We start from the raw sequence: 20505 nt of genomic DNA, 5'->3' as shown, positions 1-20505 counted from the left end.
CGGCTGCATCTTCTGTATGCTCGGGCATAAAAAAAATTAAAAATTAAAAAAAATACGTATAAATACATATTTGGGACACTTAAAACATTTAAAATAGAACATATTTATCAGTTTTTGGGAGCAAATGCGTTAACTATTGTTTGTCAAATCTCGCAGACCTTCTTACCTGAATGTCCAACATAAAAATAATAATAATAAATAAATAAAAACGGTGTGTAATTGGACCCACAGAAGAAGTTGAGTATGTCTAAAGATCCTAAACAGAAAGCTAAATTTGATGGTGTTTGATGGTCTCTCTAATAAAAAAAAATGGTGTCCCCTGGTGGTCATTACTGGGTCCCCTTATCATGTACATAAATGTTTTGTCAAAATGCAACTTGACCATACGTTTCACTTTGTGCAGACGACCTCCTTTTAAATGCCATTTAACATCTACAATCTGCCTTTGCTGTTTAGAAAAATCTTCATTTAGTCGCACCTCATACACAGGTCGAATGACACCAAAAAAAAAAAAAAAAAAAAAAACGTTTTCCAGAATTGTTACATGAATGTTTCTTTTTTTTTTTTACACTGAATGATAGAATGAATGTTCTTAGAGTAAGAAACCACAGGTAAAACTGGATCCTGTGTTCCAAATACAGTTCAACTTCACAGTCGTACGGTTGGAATAGGCCGCCACCCAGTGGTCAGTCCTTGTCACTGACAGGCAAGCATATGCCACATTCAAAAGATTTTTCTGCAATTTGTATACTATAAAATATTTTACCTTCTGTGAAACCCAGGTGCAAGGTGGCAATAAAGTGCTGGCATCACTTTTGTCTTTCTTAATGGTGGACCACAAAAAAAAGGCAAAGCCTGACTTTTTTGTTTTGTTTTGTTCGCATTTATTACTCATCAGTTTCAAGTTCTTTCAGAGACCGTGCTAGTGGGTTTTTAAAGGGTACCAACAATTTTGTCCATTCTGTTTTGTTCTGCTTTTTTACACAACGTCAAACCATGTTGTCAAAAAACACAATAGCACAAAAACATTGTGTTGCGCTACAATGCAATGGGTCCGGACTTCATGCAGTACATACATACAGCGTTGAGTACTTCCTAGTTTTCCACAACTGATTCACACTGCATGGTTCATAAACACAATTTCCACTTTTTATGTTCAAGTGGAAGAATTGGCATTTAAAAAAAAATACAAAAAAAATGAAAAGATTCAGATATCGTCTGATCCGAATCAGGCCTCTTCTGGATACGATTAATATATACTGTACAATAAAAACACGTCCACATATACACCAATACCAAAAACACAAAGTTGGCACAACATCACACTGATTATTATCATTATTACAGTTTACATTTTTTCTTCAACAAAATCCAGCAAATGAGTCCCACCTTGCTGCCTTTCCAAAGGACGACACGGGTTGTTATTTTTCCAAAGAGGCACTTGAAATTAAATTAAACGATGATTTCACACACCCGGCTCATGTAGTGTAAGGTTAGCGCGTTATGCTAAGCCCTCTTGTTACGTCCTTTTTTTTTTTTTTGATCGCTATGAAACATCTGCTTGGCTTGAAACGTGTTTCTCAACGTATACAATGTTTCATTTCACATATTTGCACGTTTAGCCATTTAAAACACGCCGAACGATTTGTGCTGTTCCTGAGAAACGAACGTAACAGGAGGGTCAAAGCCAAGCAAAGAGGCACACAAGTGTCAGATAAGCTGAACGTCAAATAAAGATACAGCAACTAGCTCCATTTTCAGCGTCAGTCTTTCGGTCGAGTTGTGCATCGGAATTAAAACTAACAATTATGGATTAGCTTCATGAATGATTAATAAAACAACAATACATTAAAACAAAACAAGTACAGTGTAGACAGACAAACGGGCAACTTGTTTTTTCCTCTTAAGTTCTCAAATTTCTTTCTCAGGAACAACGACAGCAATGTTTCTGGGTCAACTTGACTATGGGCATGACTAATTAAACAAAAGTGCCAGAAACAAAACAATCCCAAACATTTTGCTCACCTTAACCATTATTTATAGTTGTTAAATGCAGGATAAAAACTTTGTTTTTTTCAGTTACCTTTGATTAAGGTCTTTTAAACATTTTCAAATCCTTTTTATTTTCTTTTTCTTTTTTTAAATAAAATTCCTTACTCTAAATGTTTTTATAGTTTGCTTTGTAAATTTTGTAACCTACTTTTGTTTTCTCTTCCTTGCTTCTGAATGTTGCTAACTGCTAAAACGATAAAGGTTAGAGAACAAATAGACTTCTTCAGTATGAAATTGTCTGACTGGCCGAATAGTAATAATAATAATAATAATAATAGTAATAATAATAATAATAATATACAACCCCTAGCAAAAAGTATGGAATCAGCAGTCTTGGACGAGCACTCACTCAGACGTTTTATTCTGTAGATCAAACTCGGATAAAAAGCATGAAACAGTCATAAGGTCATTCCGAAGTGCAACATCTTGGCTTTCAGAAACACTAAAACAGATGAAGGAAAAAAAACATTGTGTTACTTTTATAGAGCAAGTGCAGGGAAATAAATATGGAATCACTCCATTCTGAGGAAACAAATATGGAAATCACTCAGTTTTGAGCAGAAAATAAGGACACACCCAGTCAATTTCCTTTCCTTAATTGGGCATCTTCCTCAAATGACATCTGCTCGTTAGTCAGCAGTTAAAAACAGTGCAGTTATCACACCTTGGAGGGCTGCTGGACCAAGTGGATTGGCAAGAATCATGGCTCCAACAACGGAGATGTCTCTTGAGACCAAAGACAGGATTATCAAACTTGTTGAAGAAGGTAACTCTTACAGGTATGGTTGCCAAAGATGTGGGCTGTTCACAGTCAGCTGTATCGAAGATCTGTACCAAGTACTTGTACAAAGAGCATGTGAAGGTTGTTCAAGTCAAGCGTACTGGTAGACCAAGGAAGACATCAAAGCGTCAAGACAAACAAGTAAAGGCCATATGTCTTGATAACAGAAAATGCACAAGACAAATGAAGAAGAAATGGGAGGAAGCTGAAGTCAATGTATGTGACGGAACTCTGCAAAATCGCTTCAAGGAAATGGGATTTACATACAGGAAAACTAAAAGGAAACCATCATTGATGCTTCAAAAAAAGAACAAGACTGCAATGGGCTAAGGAGAGCCAATCATGGACTGTGGATGACTGGATGAAGGTTATCTTCAGTGATGGGTCAAAAATCTGCATTGGACAAGGTGATGACACTGGAACTTTTGTTTGGTGCCGTTCCAGTGAGATTTACAAAGAGGACTGCCTAAATAAAACATCCAAATTCCCACAGACCTTGATGATATGGGGCTGCATGTCAGGCAAAGGCACTGGGGAGATGGCTGTGGTTAAGTCTTCAATAAATGCACACGTTGACATTGACATTTTGGACAGCTTTCTTGAAATCCTTTTCCAAGGTGACAATGCATCATGCCACAGAGCAAAAACTGTGAAAGCATTCCTTGGAGAAAGACGCATCCAGTGAATGTCATGGCCTGCAAATAGCCTATATCTCAACCCAACTGAAAACCTGTGGTGGAAATTGAAAAAAAATGGTCCACAGCAAGCCTCCGACCTGCAAAGATGATCTGGCAACTGCAATCAAAAAGAGTTGGCACCAGATTGATGAAGAATACTGTTTGTCACTCATCAAGTCCATGCCTCAGAGACTGCAAGCTGTCATAAAAGCCAGAGGTGGTGCAATTAAATATTAGTGATGTGTTTTGATTGTTTTTTCTTTGTCTGTTTTTTATGATTCCATATTTGTTTCCTCAGAATGGAGTGATTCCATATTTATTTCCCTGAACTTGCTCTATAAAAGTAACATTTACTGAGCAGCACAATGTTTTTTTCTTCCTTTCTTTATCTGAGTTTGATCTACAGAATAAAACGTCTGAGTGAGTGCTCGTCTAAGACTGCTGATTCCATACTTTTTGCTAGGGGTTGTAATAATAATTGTTCAATTCCAATGTTTCCAATGAAATGGCAATGGAGTGATTGGGTAATACCATGTACACAATGATGATTGGGATTTTTTCATTTCTGCCAATTATGGATAATAAAACAGCCATATATTATCGCTGCTCCTGAGAAATCAACATAAGAGGGTAAAGAAATGTTGACGATCTACATTTCGTTTGTATTTAACTCATTGACTCGCAGCCATTTTCACGGAAGCAACCCCCTTCGCTCCCAGCTGTTTGACTGGATTTTGACTAATTTTGCAAGGCCCACAGAATATTGTGTTCTATTGCTATAAAAACATGGAACCTACCAAAAGAAAGATAACTCTTCTTTCACCAGGAAAAAAGTATATTTGTATATTTTTCCATTTTGCAGCAATCAGCATTAGAATGTATCCAAGTTTCACCATTATTCACAAACCTGTTTGAAGCAGTGGGGAAAAAAGCTTGTTGCAACATGGCCCTGCTTAATCGCTTAGACTCTGCCACCTGCTGGCCATTATCTTGTAATAATTACTATTGCTTTAAGCGACCTCTTCAGGTCAGAGGCTGCATCAAAGCCTTCTTTCTGTATGCTCTGGCATAAAGAAACATAAAAAAAAACGTATACATACATTTTTGGGACCATGGCAGTAATAAAAATAGAACATTTTTATATGTTTTTGGGAGCAAATGAGTTAAACATAACCTAAAAAAAATAGTTTAAAGCACTTGCATGTCGTCATGCTAAAAAGAAGTCACTGTAATTATTTGTGATCATACGAGTAGAAATGTAGTGCTAACAGTCACTGTCAATGAAAAAAAAAAAATATTAATAGAAGGCCGGTAGTCGTTCTTGCTTGGCATGGACGACAAACTTCTGTTTGAGCAGCTATCGAGTGTCTGTAGCATGAATGAGGCTGCGAAAGTGAGCGCTAAGGTTTGACAAATGGCTGAAGATCTATCTACGCTCCATTCAGGGTCTGAAGGCATCTGGTGTCCACACAGACAGAGGTCAAGTGAATGATGTTCAACTGAAAGTGGCCATTTCTCCACAAATTAAAGCTGACATATGATGGGAAACAGTTTGTAATTGCATAGTTGGATCTCTCTTTTACCAAAAGGTTGGTTGTGTTATTCCGCTATTGACGGGTGGGGCAGGCACTCCAGTGATCCAACTATTTTCATACAAGTCACATTTTCCTTCATATGTCCTTTTTCATTCAGTATCTTATGATAAGTACCACTGGCGTTCAGAAAAGGAGGAAAATGAGAAGCAGAAGAATCCAGAGGACAAAAAAGGGAGAGACTAAGTAGGATGGAGAGGCAGATGATGACAGAGGAGCGAGACAACGAGTCATCAGTATCAGGACATGGAAAAAGATGAGGGCATGAAGGCTTCCATGTTGCAAATGTCATTTTGCTGTCATGATTACCAGTTGTGTTCTTCAAACGTGCACTACCGTACTGCGTTTTGTGTGTAAACTTTGGCTTCTCTTCAGGAATGCATGACGACGACAGGCAACAGATGAGGCTGAGCTTCAACAGTCCGTCGGTAAAGGCAGTGTAGGACTTTCGACAGTGAGCAGTATCACGACAAAAAGAAAAACAAAAAAAATCAACCCGCTAACACCCTGTCGAGAAGCGTACCTATCAGCAGCGTTAAGACGGTCGCGGCGCACTCCTCGACGGCAGACAGGCGGGCAGAGCTATAGATATACAAGCGGAAGGCAAACTTGGTTCACCAGATTGGTCCTAATTGGCAGCAAAGAATCCGCATGCTTTAAGAGTGGAGCGCTTCCTGCAGAATACAGTGGTGCCTTGACTTGTGAGCTTAATTGGCTACTTGAGAATGCTCTTAACTCGAAACACTTCTCAAATCCTTTCCACATTTAACTGAAGGAAAATGTCATTCATCTATCTGCTCCTGATCCCCATGAATCCAATGAATGAATGAATTCCACTGCTCGTCTCCTTACTGGTGCCCGGAAGAGGGAACACATAACCCCTATCCTGGCCTCTCTTCACTGGCTGCCCGTGAAATTTAGAATCCATTTTAAGATTCTTCTATTTGTTTTCAAATCTCTCAATGGTCTTACCCCACCTTATCTCGCCGAGCTCTTGCACCCCGACACACCTGCCCGGTGCCTCAGGTCAGCAGACCAGACACAATTGGAGGTACCGAGGGCTAAGCGGAGGCTTAGAGGAGATCGGGCCTTTGCTGTTGCCGGTCCCTCCCTTTGGAACGACCTACCACTAAATATTAGGCAGTCCCCCCCGTTATCCTCTTTTAAAACACGTCTTAAAACACATCTATATTATTTGGCTTTTGGCGCACCATGAGACTTGTTCTTGGTGTACGAGTATGTGTCACTTTTGCACCCGATTTACCTCCTTACGAGCGTTCCTTTCCTGCGTGTCAATCGTGCTCTCTCCCACTTCCTGTCTATTCTTCAACCGTCCTGTCCATTAAAAAGCAAAATGCCAAAAACAAACAAAAAATACATGGGAAAAAAATCTCTAATCGCAGTAAAAATATATAAATAAACAGTAATAAAAACATTTTTGGCACAAAAGAAAAAGATACAGTGGACCCCCACTCTGCGCAGGGTTTAGGAAACCAAGTGCCACCAAATGATAGGCTAAAAAAAAGCAGTTGATCTGAAAAAATCAGCACATAGAACTTCTAGATTTCAACAAATAACGGGGGGTTCCCAAAACATTGTTTTTGTTTAAATGTGTTGCCAAGAGGGTTACATCTACCGACCGATGGTAATTTCATTAGCCTATCTTTAGCATTGTGCATTTTGTGTTAGCATTAATCCAGCCCAGTTTTTAAAAAACAAGTATGTGCATTAGTCGAGGCACCACTGTATATCTAGTAGGCGGTTCACCGAGTAATGTATGTCTAAGGCTCTGCTTCAAGGCAAACAAAAAGTTAAGACAGTATTACCAAGTGTTCACAAAAAAAAAGAAAAAAAAAAAGCGCAGCAAGGCTGGTAAAAAATAAAGAAATAACGCGACCCGGTACCGTCAGAGGAGACAACATAACGCCAACGGGACGAGAGCTCCCAACAGGAAGTACATCACTCTGTACAGGTGCAGTGGGCAGAAGATCACCATAGCGATGGAGACGGGTAGCGGCAGAAATGACGTCATGTGTAGCAGTTTGCTAGCGGGAGGGAAGAAAAAAAAAGTGAAGCCAATGTTGCGATCGTGTGGCTATTTTTCCCCAGGTGGGTTTGCAACTACCTGTTGGTAAGAATCTCAGTGTTGCAGTTGATGAGCTGCAGGTACACGATGCACAGAGGTACAAAGAACGGCCAATAGGGGTCAGGATTGAGCTGGGTGGTATAGCTGCAAAAGAACAGAACAGCGAAGAGCGCTTTTAAGAAGATAATAATCAGGCATTCACTGACTCCCACTGAAAGAAAAAAAATGCTCCTAATTAGATTAATAATTAGCGACTTTTTAAAAAACATTTTAAACCTTTTTTTTAATCATGCTTTCCAAAACTAATAGACTTTTATTGCATTTTACTATATCTTATTGTATTTTACAATTTTTTTTGGCCTCACACTGCTCTTATATTTATACTGTATATGTATTTTTATACGTGTGTCAATATATAAAATATTCATATGTTTTTTTTATGCCATTTTATATTGCTTTGAATGAGGTTACCCCTTTTTGTGAAGCGCTTTGTGACTTCTGTCTGTTACTAGACCCAATTAATGGTACGAATATGCCTTGAGATAAGAGTGATACGTTTTACATGCTTTTTAAGAAATGCATATTTTTGCTTTGATTTCAGCAAGGCAGCAGTTTGACAGATAGTAAACATTTTTTCAAGAAAGGATTTAAGCTGATAATTGCCACGCCCAGTTCAAGTTTACTTATCAAACTCGGGAAAATTACATCACATAGCTTTACCTTCTGACTGCTTAGCTTAATGCTAACAAACAATGCTAACCGTGAAAGATGTGTTTGGTCAAGGTCAATTGAATTGAATCATTCCCCAGTTTTCAACCACTAAAACTCTACTCGTTGACAGTATTACTCCTTCCTGCGGCCACGTCATAATTGTCACGTCCTACCCCAGGTTGCGGCACCAGTACACGAGCGAGGGTGAGCTGAGGACCAGAGGCACGGCAAAGAGCGCCGACAGACACAGGTGGAGCTGCACGTCATCTTTAACCTCCCGTAGAGCCAAATCTGACAGCAGCGGCGAACCGTTACATTCTCTGGCCTCGATGACCGAAAGTTGTTGGTGCCTGGGCGCCTGGAAACAGTTGCCGGAACGCTGAATACTTACTTGCTCTTAATATCTTAGTTATGTCTTTCAGTTTTGCCTTACCAGATTGAGAATGTGATGCAAGGACCTTTCTGCCATTTGTAGTCTCAGTACCTGGACACACAATTGCAAATCTGCAGTCAGTCAGTTTCACAGGAATAGCGATTATGTACCAGGGACAATTTGCCACATATAAAACAAAAATATATTAAAAAAAAAAAAAAAAAAAAAAGCTAGAATAAAATAAGTATCCTAAAAAATGCATGTAGGACCTCATTCACTCACCCTGTACAGGTGAAGCACAAAGGCAACTATGATTGCCAGCGCTCCACAGGTATTCCAGCCCAAGATGGTCAGAAATATCATGACGAAGATCTGGGTGCGCAGGTGGAGCGTGCCGCAATCTCGTGAGATGGACGATCTACGACAAAAACAATCATTATCAACAAGCAAAGTTGTGTGTTGGATACAACAAAAATGTTTATGTGCATGTTAAACCACAAACATAATGGATATGAAAATCATATTTGTATCATTAATATCCCACCCTCACCCACGGAGTTACGTTCCAGATCAGGCCAGCAAAAAGTGAAGTCTGCCATACCTTATTAAATTACTCCTTAATAAGCACTTTTTCAGGTCTTGAAACACACTTTTAATACACATTTGAACACATTTATTGAAAGAGTGTAAGAGCAATGGATAACATGAAAATACTGCACTAGGTGTTTACAGTAATTAAATCCCATTCCCCCCCTCCGAATAAATCTAATTTATCTCACAATAATACATTAATAATTATGCTCAACGATGTACGACATTTTTAAATGAACCAGCAGCCGTTGCTACCTGTAGGTGTAATAAAAAGCAGGATCAAAGAGGATATGTTCATGACTTTCAACAAAAACTAGGGTGTTGTAAAATACTCTCAAATGCAACCCTTGTGAGGAGGAAGCGGTTAAGAAAATGGATGGATGGATGGATGCACAGTCTCAAACGAAATTCTGTACTGTAGTGTGCCTCCATATAGTGGTTAACAGTGTAATTAAACCCAAAATATACTCAGCAAAAATAGAAAAGCAACACTTGTTTTTGATCCAATTTTTTTAGATGAACTTCAAGATCCAAAACGTCTTCAACATACACATTATCACAATTTCTCACAAATATTGTTCACAAACCAGTCTAAATCCGTTATAGTGAGCGCTTCTCCTTTGCCGAGATAATCCATCCCACCTCACAGGTGTGCCATATTAAGATGCTAATTAGACACCATAATTATTGTACAGGTGTGCGCACAATAAAAGACCACTCTGATAAGTGCAGTTTTGTTTTTATTGGTGCATTTGGGGCTCTGGAGACCCACAAATGAGTCCCCAGACAGTACTGACTGGTTTTCTGAGTCCAAATAATAAAACAAAACTGCACCTTAGACTAAGATCTTTTGAGTTCAGCTCATAAAAATCGGAGCAAAAACTGTTTATATTTTTCTTGAATTTAAACAACAGCCTACTGTGCAACTACAAAAAGGGAACATGTGCCATGACGAGGGATGACGTACCTGTGCAGCACAGCTAAACCCAAAGAAACCATCCGCGTGCCAAGTCGGAGCATTACGTTGCCCCAGTACGCCACAGCCGCGCCGATGACGTAGAGGAGCGGGTGCAGGAGGTACGGCCATTCCGCACACGGCACCGCGCCATCGTAACGCACCTCGTCGGGGAAGATGGGAGGGGCCACGTCCATCATGGGAAGGCAAAACAGCGACCACGTGTTTTTGACCCAACTACAACTGATGAGAGAGAGAAGACCTTTGGAACAAGGTTGACGTGCAAACGTGCCACGGCATCACAGCGCTTATACCTGAAAAGGATGTGGAGGATATAAACAGACAAGTTGACTTTATGGGGTTGGAAGCCTTTGCAGAGCATGTAGCTCATCGATGCAGCTTTCCGCGACTTGCAGATCAAGGACAGTTGGAAACCGCAGGCTAGCAGAAGGGTTACAGTCGTGTAAACTGGCACCATGGGGACAAAGAAGCGCAAGATCTGTGAGAGGGAACGTTCAAAGTTAAATAAGTACATAAACAGTGCAAAGTGAAGCTCAGATTATTTATCCCACTTCAACCTTCTATGTTTGTTTCATAGGACCGCAATTTTTGCGTAATTATCCAAAATAAGAAAAAAAAAAATCCTAACAAACACTGTTCAAATGGCCATTTAGTTGCAAGCATTAACCATTTACATATTGAATAGTTTTGATACTGAACAGATATTCACGTTTCTTTTAACTTCATAATTTGACTCAGAATCTAACACTTGGTTTTGAATAGGAGCAAATGGGGGGAAAAAAATAATAAAAATTACCTGTCCCAACACCTTGGGTAGTGACGTCCTCACTGAGACCTGGGAAAAAATATTTGAGATGAAAGCTCTACTAAGTTGAAAAGTTGAAAACACTTCTCATTTACATAAACAAGGGACTAAAAGGGGACAGAAATGTGTCACTTCTGTATTGTTTTTGCTGTTACAAATATTAATTTTGTTAAAATTATATTTCCCTTGTAGGTTAAAACAAATAAAAAGAAAAAAATTCAAATAATGTTAACACCTGCTGTTTTATTGGATTTTGACTGATTTTGCAGGGCCACACAATATTGTGTTCTATTGCTATAAAAACACGGAACCTACCAAAAGAAAGATTTGAGTCTCTTCTTTGATCAGGAAAAAAAAAAGTATATTTCTATCTGTTTCCGTTTTGCAATAATTTGCATTAGAATATAGCTATGGTTCATCATTATTCATAAATCTGTTTAAAACTGTGGGGAAAACAGCTTGTTGCAACATGGTCCTTGGTTGATCTTATACTCTGCTGCCACCTGCTGGCCGCTTTTGTAATAACTACCAGTGCTTCAACCATTAAGTTCAGAGGATGCATCAAAGCCTTCTGTATGCGCTGGCATAAAAAAACAAAAAAAACGCATAAATACGTCTTTGGGACACTGGTAATGTTTAAAATAGAACATATTTATACGTTTTTGGGAGCAATGAGTTAATGGAAGTTCTTAAATACGTTCTTCATTTCACAGATCTGTGCAATAAAAAAAAAGCTTATTATTAATGTGTAACTGTTTAAAAGCATTAAATGGGGATTAAATGGCTAATGGGGTTAATAATGAGACAATGCCTGTAAACAGGGATATTTTTTGTTCCGTTTCTGACAGCATAATTATTCCAAAGAAACAGATATAATGGAGGATCAACTGAGTATGCCTGGATAGCGGCAAAGCTGGATTACACAACCTTATATTGGCAGTTGGGGGCAGTGTGGAGCTGAAGGACAACAGTTGACTCGTTGTCAGGACGATTAGTGTGGAGCATCCCTGAGATTTCCGTCACTGATGGTACACTATTGAGAACAACCGCACGTTAGCAGGTCAAAACGTGAGTGACAATTTTGGCAGCAAACATGAATCATCACTAACCTGGCTGTTGTTAAAATGTCCTCCATGAACCACGGAACCTTCATTCTGTAGACACTGGCGGATCTACCGACTGACCAAAAAAAATAAGATACAATAAAGTTTCTTTTCCCCTCCCCAACTGATTGTTAACTCATTCCCTCTCAACCATTTTCACTGAATCAAACCCCTTCGCTCCTGGCTGTTTTCCTGGATTTCGACTGATTTTCAAAGGCCCACAGAATATTCTCTTCTATTGCTATAAAAATACAGAACCTACTAAAAGAAAGATTATAGTTTCTTCTTTTATCAGAAAAAAGGTATATTTCTATCTGTTTCCGTTTTGCAGCAATTAGCATTAGAATATACTAAGTTTTTCATTATTCACATTCCTGGTGAAAAGAATGGCAACAAGAGCTTGTTGCAACATGGCCTTGGCTGATCTCTTATACTCTGCTGCAACGTGCTGGTCCTTTTAGAAACATGGAACCTACCGAAAGAAAGATTAGAGTCTTCTTCTATCAGGAAAAAAAACGTATATTTCTATCTGTTTCCGTTTTGCAGCAATTAGCATTAGAATATATCTAAGTTTCATCATTATTCACAAATCTGTTTAGAACTGTGGGCAAATTAGGTTTTTGCACTATGGCCCTGGTTTATCGCTTATACTCTGCTGCCACCTGCTGGCCGTTTTTGTAATAACTACCATTGCATCAAAGTCTTCTGTATGCTCTAGCATAAAAAAACAAAAACATAATAGGTCTTTGGAACACTTAAAACATTTAAAATATTCATACATATTCATACATTTATGGGAGCAAATTAGTTAAAACACACACAACTTACCTTTCTGTACTTTACACTGACTTGCAACATTAATTCTGAATGCCTGATAGACCTAAAAATACACAAAAGAAGTCAGCGCTGCAGTGACAAAAGCCGGGAAACGATGACAATGTCTTGCAACATTACCTCATGAAAGTCTTGCAGCTTGATGGTGTGGTAAAGTCCACTAGAGAGCACCGTAATTTCACTGGCAGTCAAACCTAAAAACAAACGGTAACGTCAGTCATCTGAAATGGAGATCAGAATTGTCAACACAACTCACCGAAGGACAGAACGTGCGGGACAGAGAGTGACAGCGCCAGAGATTGTTGTCTTTGCCACTCACACTCCACCGTGAACTGAAATTCAGAAGCCACAATGGCTTTCAATCAAGTTGAACCATGCAGTGTGACGTGACACCAGATAAAACCCTCGAAGTGGACTTCAGTAATTCTTTGTCAAGTAACAACACCTGTTTGCCATTGAGGTTGCAGGCCGACACCACCAGATGACTGAATGGAGACAGGTCACTGAGACTCAGCGACACAACCTGGAGATGGAGACAGGCAAACCATATTAAAAAACAACAACCAGGCACATTTGAGACTAGCGATGTCCTTTAATTACCTTATAAGGAGGAAGAAGCTCAGTCCCCTTGGACAAATCCACCACGTGCACACTGTGGAAAGAAACATTTCTACTGTGCTACAGGACAGTGACACAATTACACGTTGAATGTGAAAGCTGCTGGAGTGTACTCCTCCTACACTTACCATGAGGAACCGTTCTGGCGTACGCAGCCGTATAACCAACTGGTCATGTCCTGGTGAACAGATAAGAATTCGAGTAAGACACTTTCAAATGATATTTTCATTAGGTTTATTAATAATTACAGTAGACCCCTGCTATTTGCGGTTGAGAAGGACCAGCTCGTGCATACCAAAAAATCCCTGCATAATTGACACCTATTGAAATACATCCAGACTACCCCTAAATACGGACATTTTGCTCTGAAATTTTGAGACAAGCCCATTTATCAGTAATATAGTTAAGTGAATATTTACTTCACATGTCAACTTATAGTGTGCACCACTAAATTTTCCTAAAAGTTAGTCTGGAGTCCTACATGGGTAGAAATGCTGATACATATTCGATTAAGTGCTTTCTCCAAAAAAAAGCAAGGGGGAACGTGTGGGCAATTATGTTAATTTTGTCAAATAAAAACTAAACAAAAATAATTTTGTCAACACATTTTTCACCAACTAAGACTAAAACTAGACTAGACTAAAACCCTCATTAATAAACACCAACTGGGACTAAATCAGTCTGCATTTTCGTCAACTAATGAAGACAAGATGAAATTTTTTTTTTTTTTTTTATTTAACCTTTATTTAACCAGGATAGTCCCGTTGAGATTAAGAACCTCTTTTTCAAGGGAGTCCTGGCCAAGAGGCAGCAAAACAGTTTTCATTACAGTTACAAATAAAAGTTTCACTTACAATCACATAAAAATTATATAAAACAGTTACAAATCAATGAGGCCGTCTCAAGTGCTCTTAATCTGGATCTAAAATCGTTCAATGAAACAAGTTCCGTTAGTTTCCAGTCCTTTTGCAACATGTTCCATGCAGAAGGGGCAGAGAAAACAAAAGCCTTTTTCTCCAGCTCAGTGCGGGCAAATGGAACAGAGAGCAACAAAAGATCATTGGAACGCAAAGCATAAGAATCAACACTTTTCAATGTGATTAAATTACAAATATAAGAGGGCAGCAGTCCAAGCATAGCCTTGTAAATAAAAATGTACTTCACTTAATAAAAACTGGACTAAAATCTATGGACATTTTAGTTCATGAACAAAAAATGCGCCGAAAATTATTTGATTTTGTACAAACTTGTCTCTGCTAATGTCGATGAGACTGTCATGTGACACATAGTGACACGCCCCCTTTCAATTCTGCAGCTAACTAGCGCCACATGCACAAAGGACAGACAGGAAGTGGATTCAGGGTGAAGGTTAAAAATTTTTTTTTTAAATTAAATTAGAATTATGACATAATATTAATCATTCCAACACCTACAACGTTCTAACAATAATGTTAATTCGACCGCTAGCTAATGCTGGCTAACTTACTAGCTCATAGCATGGAGCCATAGTAGCCACTTTTTGATACACTGTAATTTTATGTCAAGTTGTTTTTCATAAAAAAAAAAAAAAAAAAAAAAGAGAGAGAAAATGTTATGTGAAATAGTTTTAGATCTGAAATGTTCAACATTATCTGCTGACAATATATATAAAGGGGTAAAATGATTGTCCTGACAAAAACTTGACTAAAACCTTGCCAGTTTTTGTTGACTAAACTAGACGCATAAAATAATGTTTCCTTGAACTAAAATAAAGACTAAAAATTGACTAAATAAAAATGAGATGAGGTTGACTAATTAACAAGCATGATTGAAACTGGACTAAAACAGACTAAATTTAAAGATTTTAGGGTTTAAATGATGCAAACATTTTTAGAGGCACTGTTTCTGTAAAACTCACCAGGTTGCTGCTCCGACAGTAGAAATGACTGTAGACCTTCCTGCGACTTGGAAGGGCAAACATGAAGTATTTGAGCTCTTCTACCTGGAAGCGCAGAGTGGTACAGAAAAAAATTGTGTAACTAAACAGAAAAAAAGGCAGCAATGCATTTCATGCATCGGTCCCAAGTGTGCAGTAGTACCTGTGGCGCGGTATAAGCCAGACGTAAAGTGTTTACTTCACTCCATGCCTCCGGAGCATCTTAAGTGTCCAAAAAAGGTTCAAATGAGAGATAAAGATGAATCTAAGTATGACTTCATTAGGTGATTCGAAGAAAAAACTACCTTGCATGGAGACAGCGACTTCTTGGTTGTCTCTCAACATTCGGGCAGAGTGTTGAACAAAGTGGTGGTTGAGTACAGCAGTCTTCTTATTTGGGTTGTCTGTGAACTAAAAAAATAAATAAATAAACAAAAATTACCTCCAAAATTCAAATTCAAATTAATCAGCCAATGACGAACTTGTCTCGTTTCAGGATCGAGGAGATCAAAGAAAGCCCTGACTGTAGCAAGAACGAGCTCTTTGCACCTGGGGAGAAGAAAAAAAAGAAAAAAAAAGAGAGAAAACACAGTGTGCTTGATAGCATATAATAAAAATAAAAAATAAGGTTACATTTTTTTTTTTTACCACACTATGGATAAGTGGTCAGTGGAAACCCACATCCTGGGAACTGCAGTGGCCTTGAAAAGAAGAAGAAAAAAAAAAAAAACAAGGTAAGAAGGCCAAGTGACAGAAAACAGGTACAGTGAGTTTTCATTATTTTTGCTTGAAAACAGTCACCACAATAGTCACCATAAATAGAAATATGGCTGCACCTTTTAGTCACTGATATAATCATTTCAAAAGAATTCATAAAATTTAATTAAAATTAAAAAGATGAACTGTACTGTAAAAAAAAAAAAAAAAGTGATATTGATTTGTATTGAGGTAATTTTCCTGCCACTACATTGCATAATTGCATTTGTAAGATGATGGTGACAGCTCAGTGCATTTTTCTTTTCATATTAACTCATTTGCTCCCAAAAATGGCCAAATACGTTCTATTTCAAATATTACCATGCTCCCAATGACGTATTTATACGTTTTGTTTGTTTGTTTGGTTGTTGTTTTTTTAATGCTAGAGCATACAGAAGCCTTTGATGCAGCCTCTGAACTATAGATAATGTTTGAAGCAATGGTAGTTATTACAAAAACGGCCACGAAGTGGTAGCAGATTATAAGAGATCAACCAGGGCCATGTTTTTCGTAAAATAAAACTTGACCTCAGTCTCCACAAATATATGCATTATTAATAAAATTATTACTGCTAAATTTTGATTTGGGCGTGTCTGCTGCGTTGCGACTGGAATTCCCCCAGCAATTCCAGTTAATCGCTCATTAATAAAATTAATGGCATTAAAGGAACTTTAAATTAACTCAAAATGAATTCACTAATGTTGACACCCCTAATTAATTTTTGGGGTTTTATTGGATCACTTCTAAGCTGTACTTTAGTTCGCATAAATATCTGTGATGTTCCATCAACGTTGCAACATTCAGCTCACCACCAAGGACAATTTTGTGGGGTCTCCAGGAGTATAAGGCAGTGAGACGAGACCGGAGCGCACTTGGTAATCGCGGCATCCGCCGCCAATCGACAGGACCGTGACATTGCGCAGTTCGTACGCCTGTTTCACCCACTTTTTCCTCAGCGAAGAATAGAAATCTGACGGCAAAAAACACAACAGGTCAGAAGACGGCTGTTAAAAACGGAACGACATACCCTGCACGGTTCCTCGTACCACGCAGGTACTGGTCCAGGACCAGCACTGGAGCCACGTGAGGGGACGCCTGGGTTATGACAAGACGAACCAGATTGTGGTTGAAGTTGGGCAAGGTGAACAGCGCCCGGGCTACCACACCACCCATGGAGTGGCCCACAAGTACCACGCTCTGGGGGGGTGTCTTCAGGTGCTAAATAGACAATTGCACAGAGGTTATATTTTTGTGAATGCCTCGCGATAAGATACAAATCCCAGCAGTGGCGACCATCTATTTATTTATATTTACAGCAAAACCCTGATTCAACGGACATAAAATAAGTGTCCAGTCCAGTCAGAAACACTTGCGCTGCTCTCGTTAGAGATAAACAAACTTACAGTAGATTAGAGTAGGCTAAAAAAAATAAAAAAAATAAAATAAATTAAAAAAAAAAAATAAAAAAAAAAATTAAAAAAAAATAGTGCGGCAATATGCAGGGTTTATCCTATGTAGAAAATTTGGAGGCGGCCTGAGCAACAGATGTCGCTCAACACAGCGCTCCAGCTGTGATGATTGAGCTCGGCAAGAATATTAATTGCAGTTGCAGTGTTAAGCCATTATGGAGGCGCTATATCAACAGCAGTGCACTGGAAAGACCATGTTGGCAGGGGCGACTTTCCTATCAAAAGCAATGCATGCGTGGCAGCTAGTGCTGTCACTATTGATTATTTTTAGAATCAGTTAATCTACCGATTAATCGACTAATCAGGTTCATTTTAATTTTGCATTAATGTGGATTGCAAAAACATTTTTTCCCCTGGTTATTGGTGTTTATTTCGTACTTCGTATTCGTACAGTGATTTTGAAAAAAAGGGGATTGATGCCGTACTATGTTACCGATTCGGTCATTGTTTCCCAAAGTGTTTACAAATGTCACATTTTGATTAAACACAGAAATTTATTTCATGAAGAACTACAGAAATCAGTGAACAATTACTGTTGATGTGCTGAAATTAGATCATATGGACAATTTTAGATGACAAACATGGCTCCAAACAATTACTCAATTATTAATATACTTGTCAATTAAGTTGATAATCGATTACTTGTCAATTAATGGATTAATTTTGACAGCTCTAGTGGTATCAGTGCTAAGCTAACTATGCTAACTATGCTTTCATACCTCTGGTGCGTGGTGCGGAAGCTCTTCCATGCCAAAACGGCCGCCACGTATATAAATACATTGCTTTTGTTGACATCTGGAGCTGTTTTACTGGACAAGTCTCTCAACCATCTTACTTCTTACAGTAAATATACTTTTTTTTTTAACCTATGGCATACAGGTGGATGGGTCTTGTAATATGGACCAAGTGACGAGCGTTCAACATTTGAGACCTAACCTTGTAAAGTTTCAGGATGGCCTTGATGCTCTCGTGTAGGAAGTAAGTTTGCCGGCGTAGACTGCCGCCGTACAGGGCCACCAGTTCGCCGTTGAAGTCCACGGTGAACACGTTGAAATGGAGGCCGCCTTCTGCGTTTTCTGCCTTCCTCAAGGCCACCGAGCCCAGAGAACGCACTTTGGAGGGAAAAAAAAGAACAAAGTGGGATACTCACATACCGACAACCCCTTGCAGTTAAAGTGAGATTTCCAAAATATTATCGCGTAAGTAAGATACTAAAAATCAACATTTACTGTTTGAGGCCCACTTAACCTTGGTGAGGAAAAAAATTACAACGGTTCAATGGCTGCGTTTACCTTGCTTGTAGCTCCCTGCATTTCCATGCAGGAAGATCACGGGGGCACCAAAGAGCTGAAGCTCGCGGGTCTCCTGAGCAGACCCGCCCTCCCCGTACAAGTAGAGCCCGTACGTTGGGTACAGTCTGGTCACTCGGCGAGGCAACGGTACACGCTGTCAAACAATTTTTTTAAATCAGATTAATCATGTCTTAATTAATTACAATTAATCGCTTAATTAACTCATTCAACCCTAGAAACGTATAAATACGCTTTTCAATACTTTGTCCTTCACTCCCAAAAACGTATTTATATGTTGTTTTTTTCTTTTCATTTTTTTTATGCTGTAGCATACAGAAGGGGGGCTTTTCTTTTTATTGTATTATGGATGTTTTAATTGTTTAGCACTTTGAGTTGCATTTGAATGTATGAAAGGTGCTATATAAATAAAGTTTGATTTGATTTTATGTCTGTATCCATTTTCTTTAATGCTCTCTAGGTCGCAGCCTGTCACACACAAGTAATTCTGAAACATAAATCACATTAGTTGGCTAACACTTTACAAAGGAATGCCATTTTACTTGTCATACTTGTCACATGACACCTGACAGAAAGTGCAGCAGTAGTCAGGCAAGTCACTTCCCGCCGTGAGTATGCCAAAAAACTCCCAACTGACTTGCTCAACAAGTATTTGCAGTGCTCCAGATTTGCCAGATAAAGCTGTCTGGCCTCCAGGTACAAAAAAAAAAAAAAAAAAAAAAAAAAATGGAAGCGGCGTGAGGTCAGAACTCGGAAAGATCTTATTCCATTGGCTAACAAAAATCATTTTCAATTGTGGGTCGGACTAAACAGCAAAACTCCAAACCAAGGTACAAAAACTTGTCCTTTTTATTTCATGGAATATGAAATTATTATTGTGCAAATTCTTATTTTCACATGTTTTGTTTTCAAAATGCAAGTTTTGTGCTCAAAAATGTAAGCACATGCCTTTTTATTTACATTACAAATTTGGTTAATAAATAAAGCTTTAAAAGCAAGGAACAGGTACTGTTGTGTATTCCTACTTTTGCATGTCGCCACTGCAAACGGTTCGTATAACGAAACGTCATAAAGCTTTCTGTTATAAACGTGTTTATAACAGATTTCGAGCTTCATGTTTCTCGGCGTTACATATTATGTATACCATTGAAGTTTATGTTTTTACACAAATATGTACTCTATATTTGATATGTTTTGCTTGAATTGCGGTTCTAATTCGGGTGGTGTCGTATTAACGAATCTTCGTGACAAAGCGAGGAATACCTGTACTGTACTTCCATCAATGGTTAATTGGAAAAGTCATAGAATGGCGGCCTCATTAATTCTCCACCGCGTTTACACGTTGAAGTCAAAAGTTCCCTTACATTTGTCTACACTTGATGAATTAAAGTTCACTGGTGTGTTTCGTAGTCATAAGAAGCGCTTGGTTACCTACCCGATACTCGGGGTATTGATACATGTAGGTCATACTGCATCGGTTCTCCTCAAAGCCAGTGAGACACTCTTTCAAGCCGACAGCGACGAGCCCCAGAGCGAAGCCGTAAAAGAGCAGCGTCGCAAACTTCATGGCTCTTCCACACTTCTTTGACAAGTCGCATCTTGTCGGTGGCTTCGTGATAGTTGTCATGTTACCCGCTCGACTCAACCCGACGCCGGGTTGTCACACATAACCAGCCGCTGGAGCCCGCAGAAATCTGGCACCATGACGACGGATAGGCACTGAGACGTCACTTCCGAAATGTGGCGAAAGTGAGCAAGGAAACACATAAATTAATTTTATTATGTGTATATGTATTTATATCATATTACTTAAATTGAGCGTAAAATTGGTATGTAGATTTTTTTATTGTATTGTA

At 38.8% G+C, this 20505-nt stretch overlaps 1 protein-coding gene across 1 annotated transcript; it reads right to left on the bottom strand.

Moving 5' to 3' along the window:
• Window positions 1-860: 860 nt before the first annotated feature.
• pgap1 (post-GPI attachment to proteins inositol deacylase 1) lies at window positions 861-20361 on the bottom strand. Its single transcript, XM_077536025.1, has 26 exons — window positions 20085-20361; window positions 18632-18785; window positions 18276-18451; window positions 16917-17088; window positions 16680-16840; window positions 15763-15815; window positions 15597-15663; window positions 15420-15525; window positions 15278-15336; window positions 15097-15180; window positions 13328-13377; window positions 13182-13233; window positions 13027-13104; window positions 12838-12913; window positions 12702-12775; window positions 12576-12627; window positions 11754-11823; window positions 11572-11677; window positions 10636-10674; window positions 10133-10317; window positions 9831-10061; window positions 8555-8690; window positions 8333-8383; window positions 8073-8257; window positions 7228-7332; window positions 861-7147 (listed from the first exon to the last, which is right to left on the bottom strand). The coding sequence occupies exons 1-26, from the start codon at window positions 20274-20276 to the stop codon at window positions 7009-7011; spliced, it is 2853 nt and encodes a 950-aa protein (XP_077392151.1). The 5' UTR covers window positions 20277-20361; the 3' UTR covers window positions 861-7008.
• Window positions 20362-20505: the final 144 nt, after the last annotated feature.

This window comes from Festucalex cinctus, chromosome 11, assembly GCF_051991245.1.
Source record: "Festucalex cinctus isolate MCC-2025b chromosome 11, RoL_Fcin_1.0, whole genome shotgun sequence".
NCBI classification, from domain to species: domain Eukaryota; kingdom Metazoa; phylum Chordata; class Actinopteri; order Syngnathiformes; family Syngnathidae; genus Festucalex; species Festucalex cinctus.
Note: the sequence above shows the minus strand (reverse complement) of the source record. Positions and strands in the feature narration are given on the sequence as shown.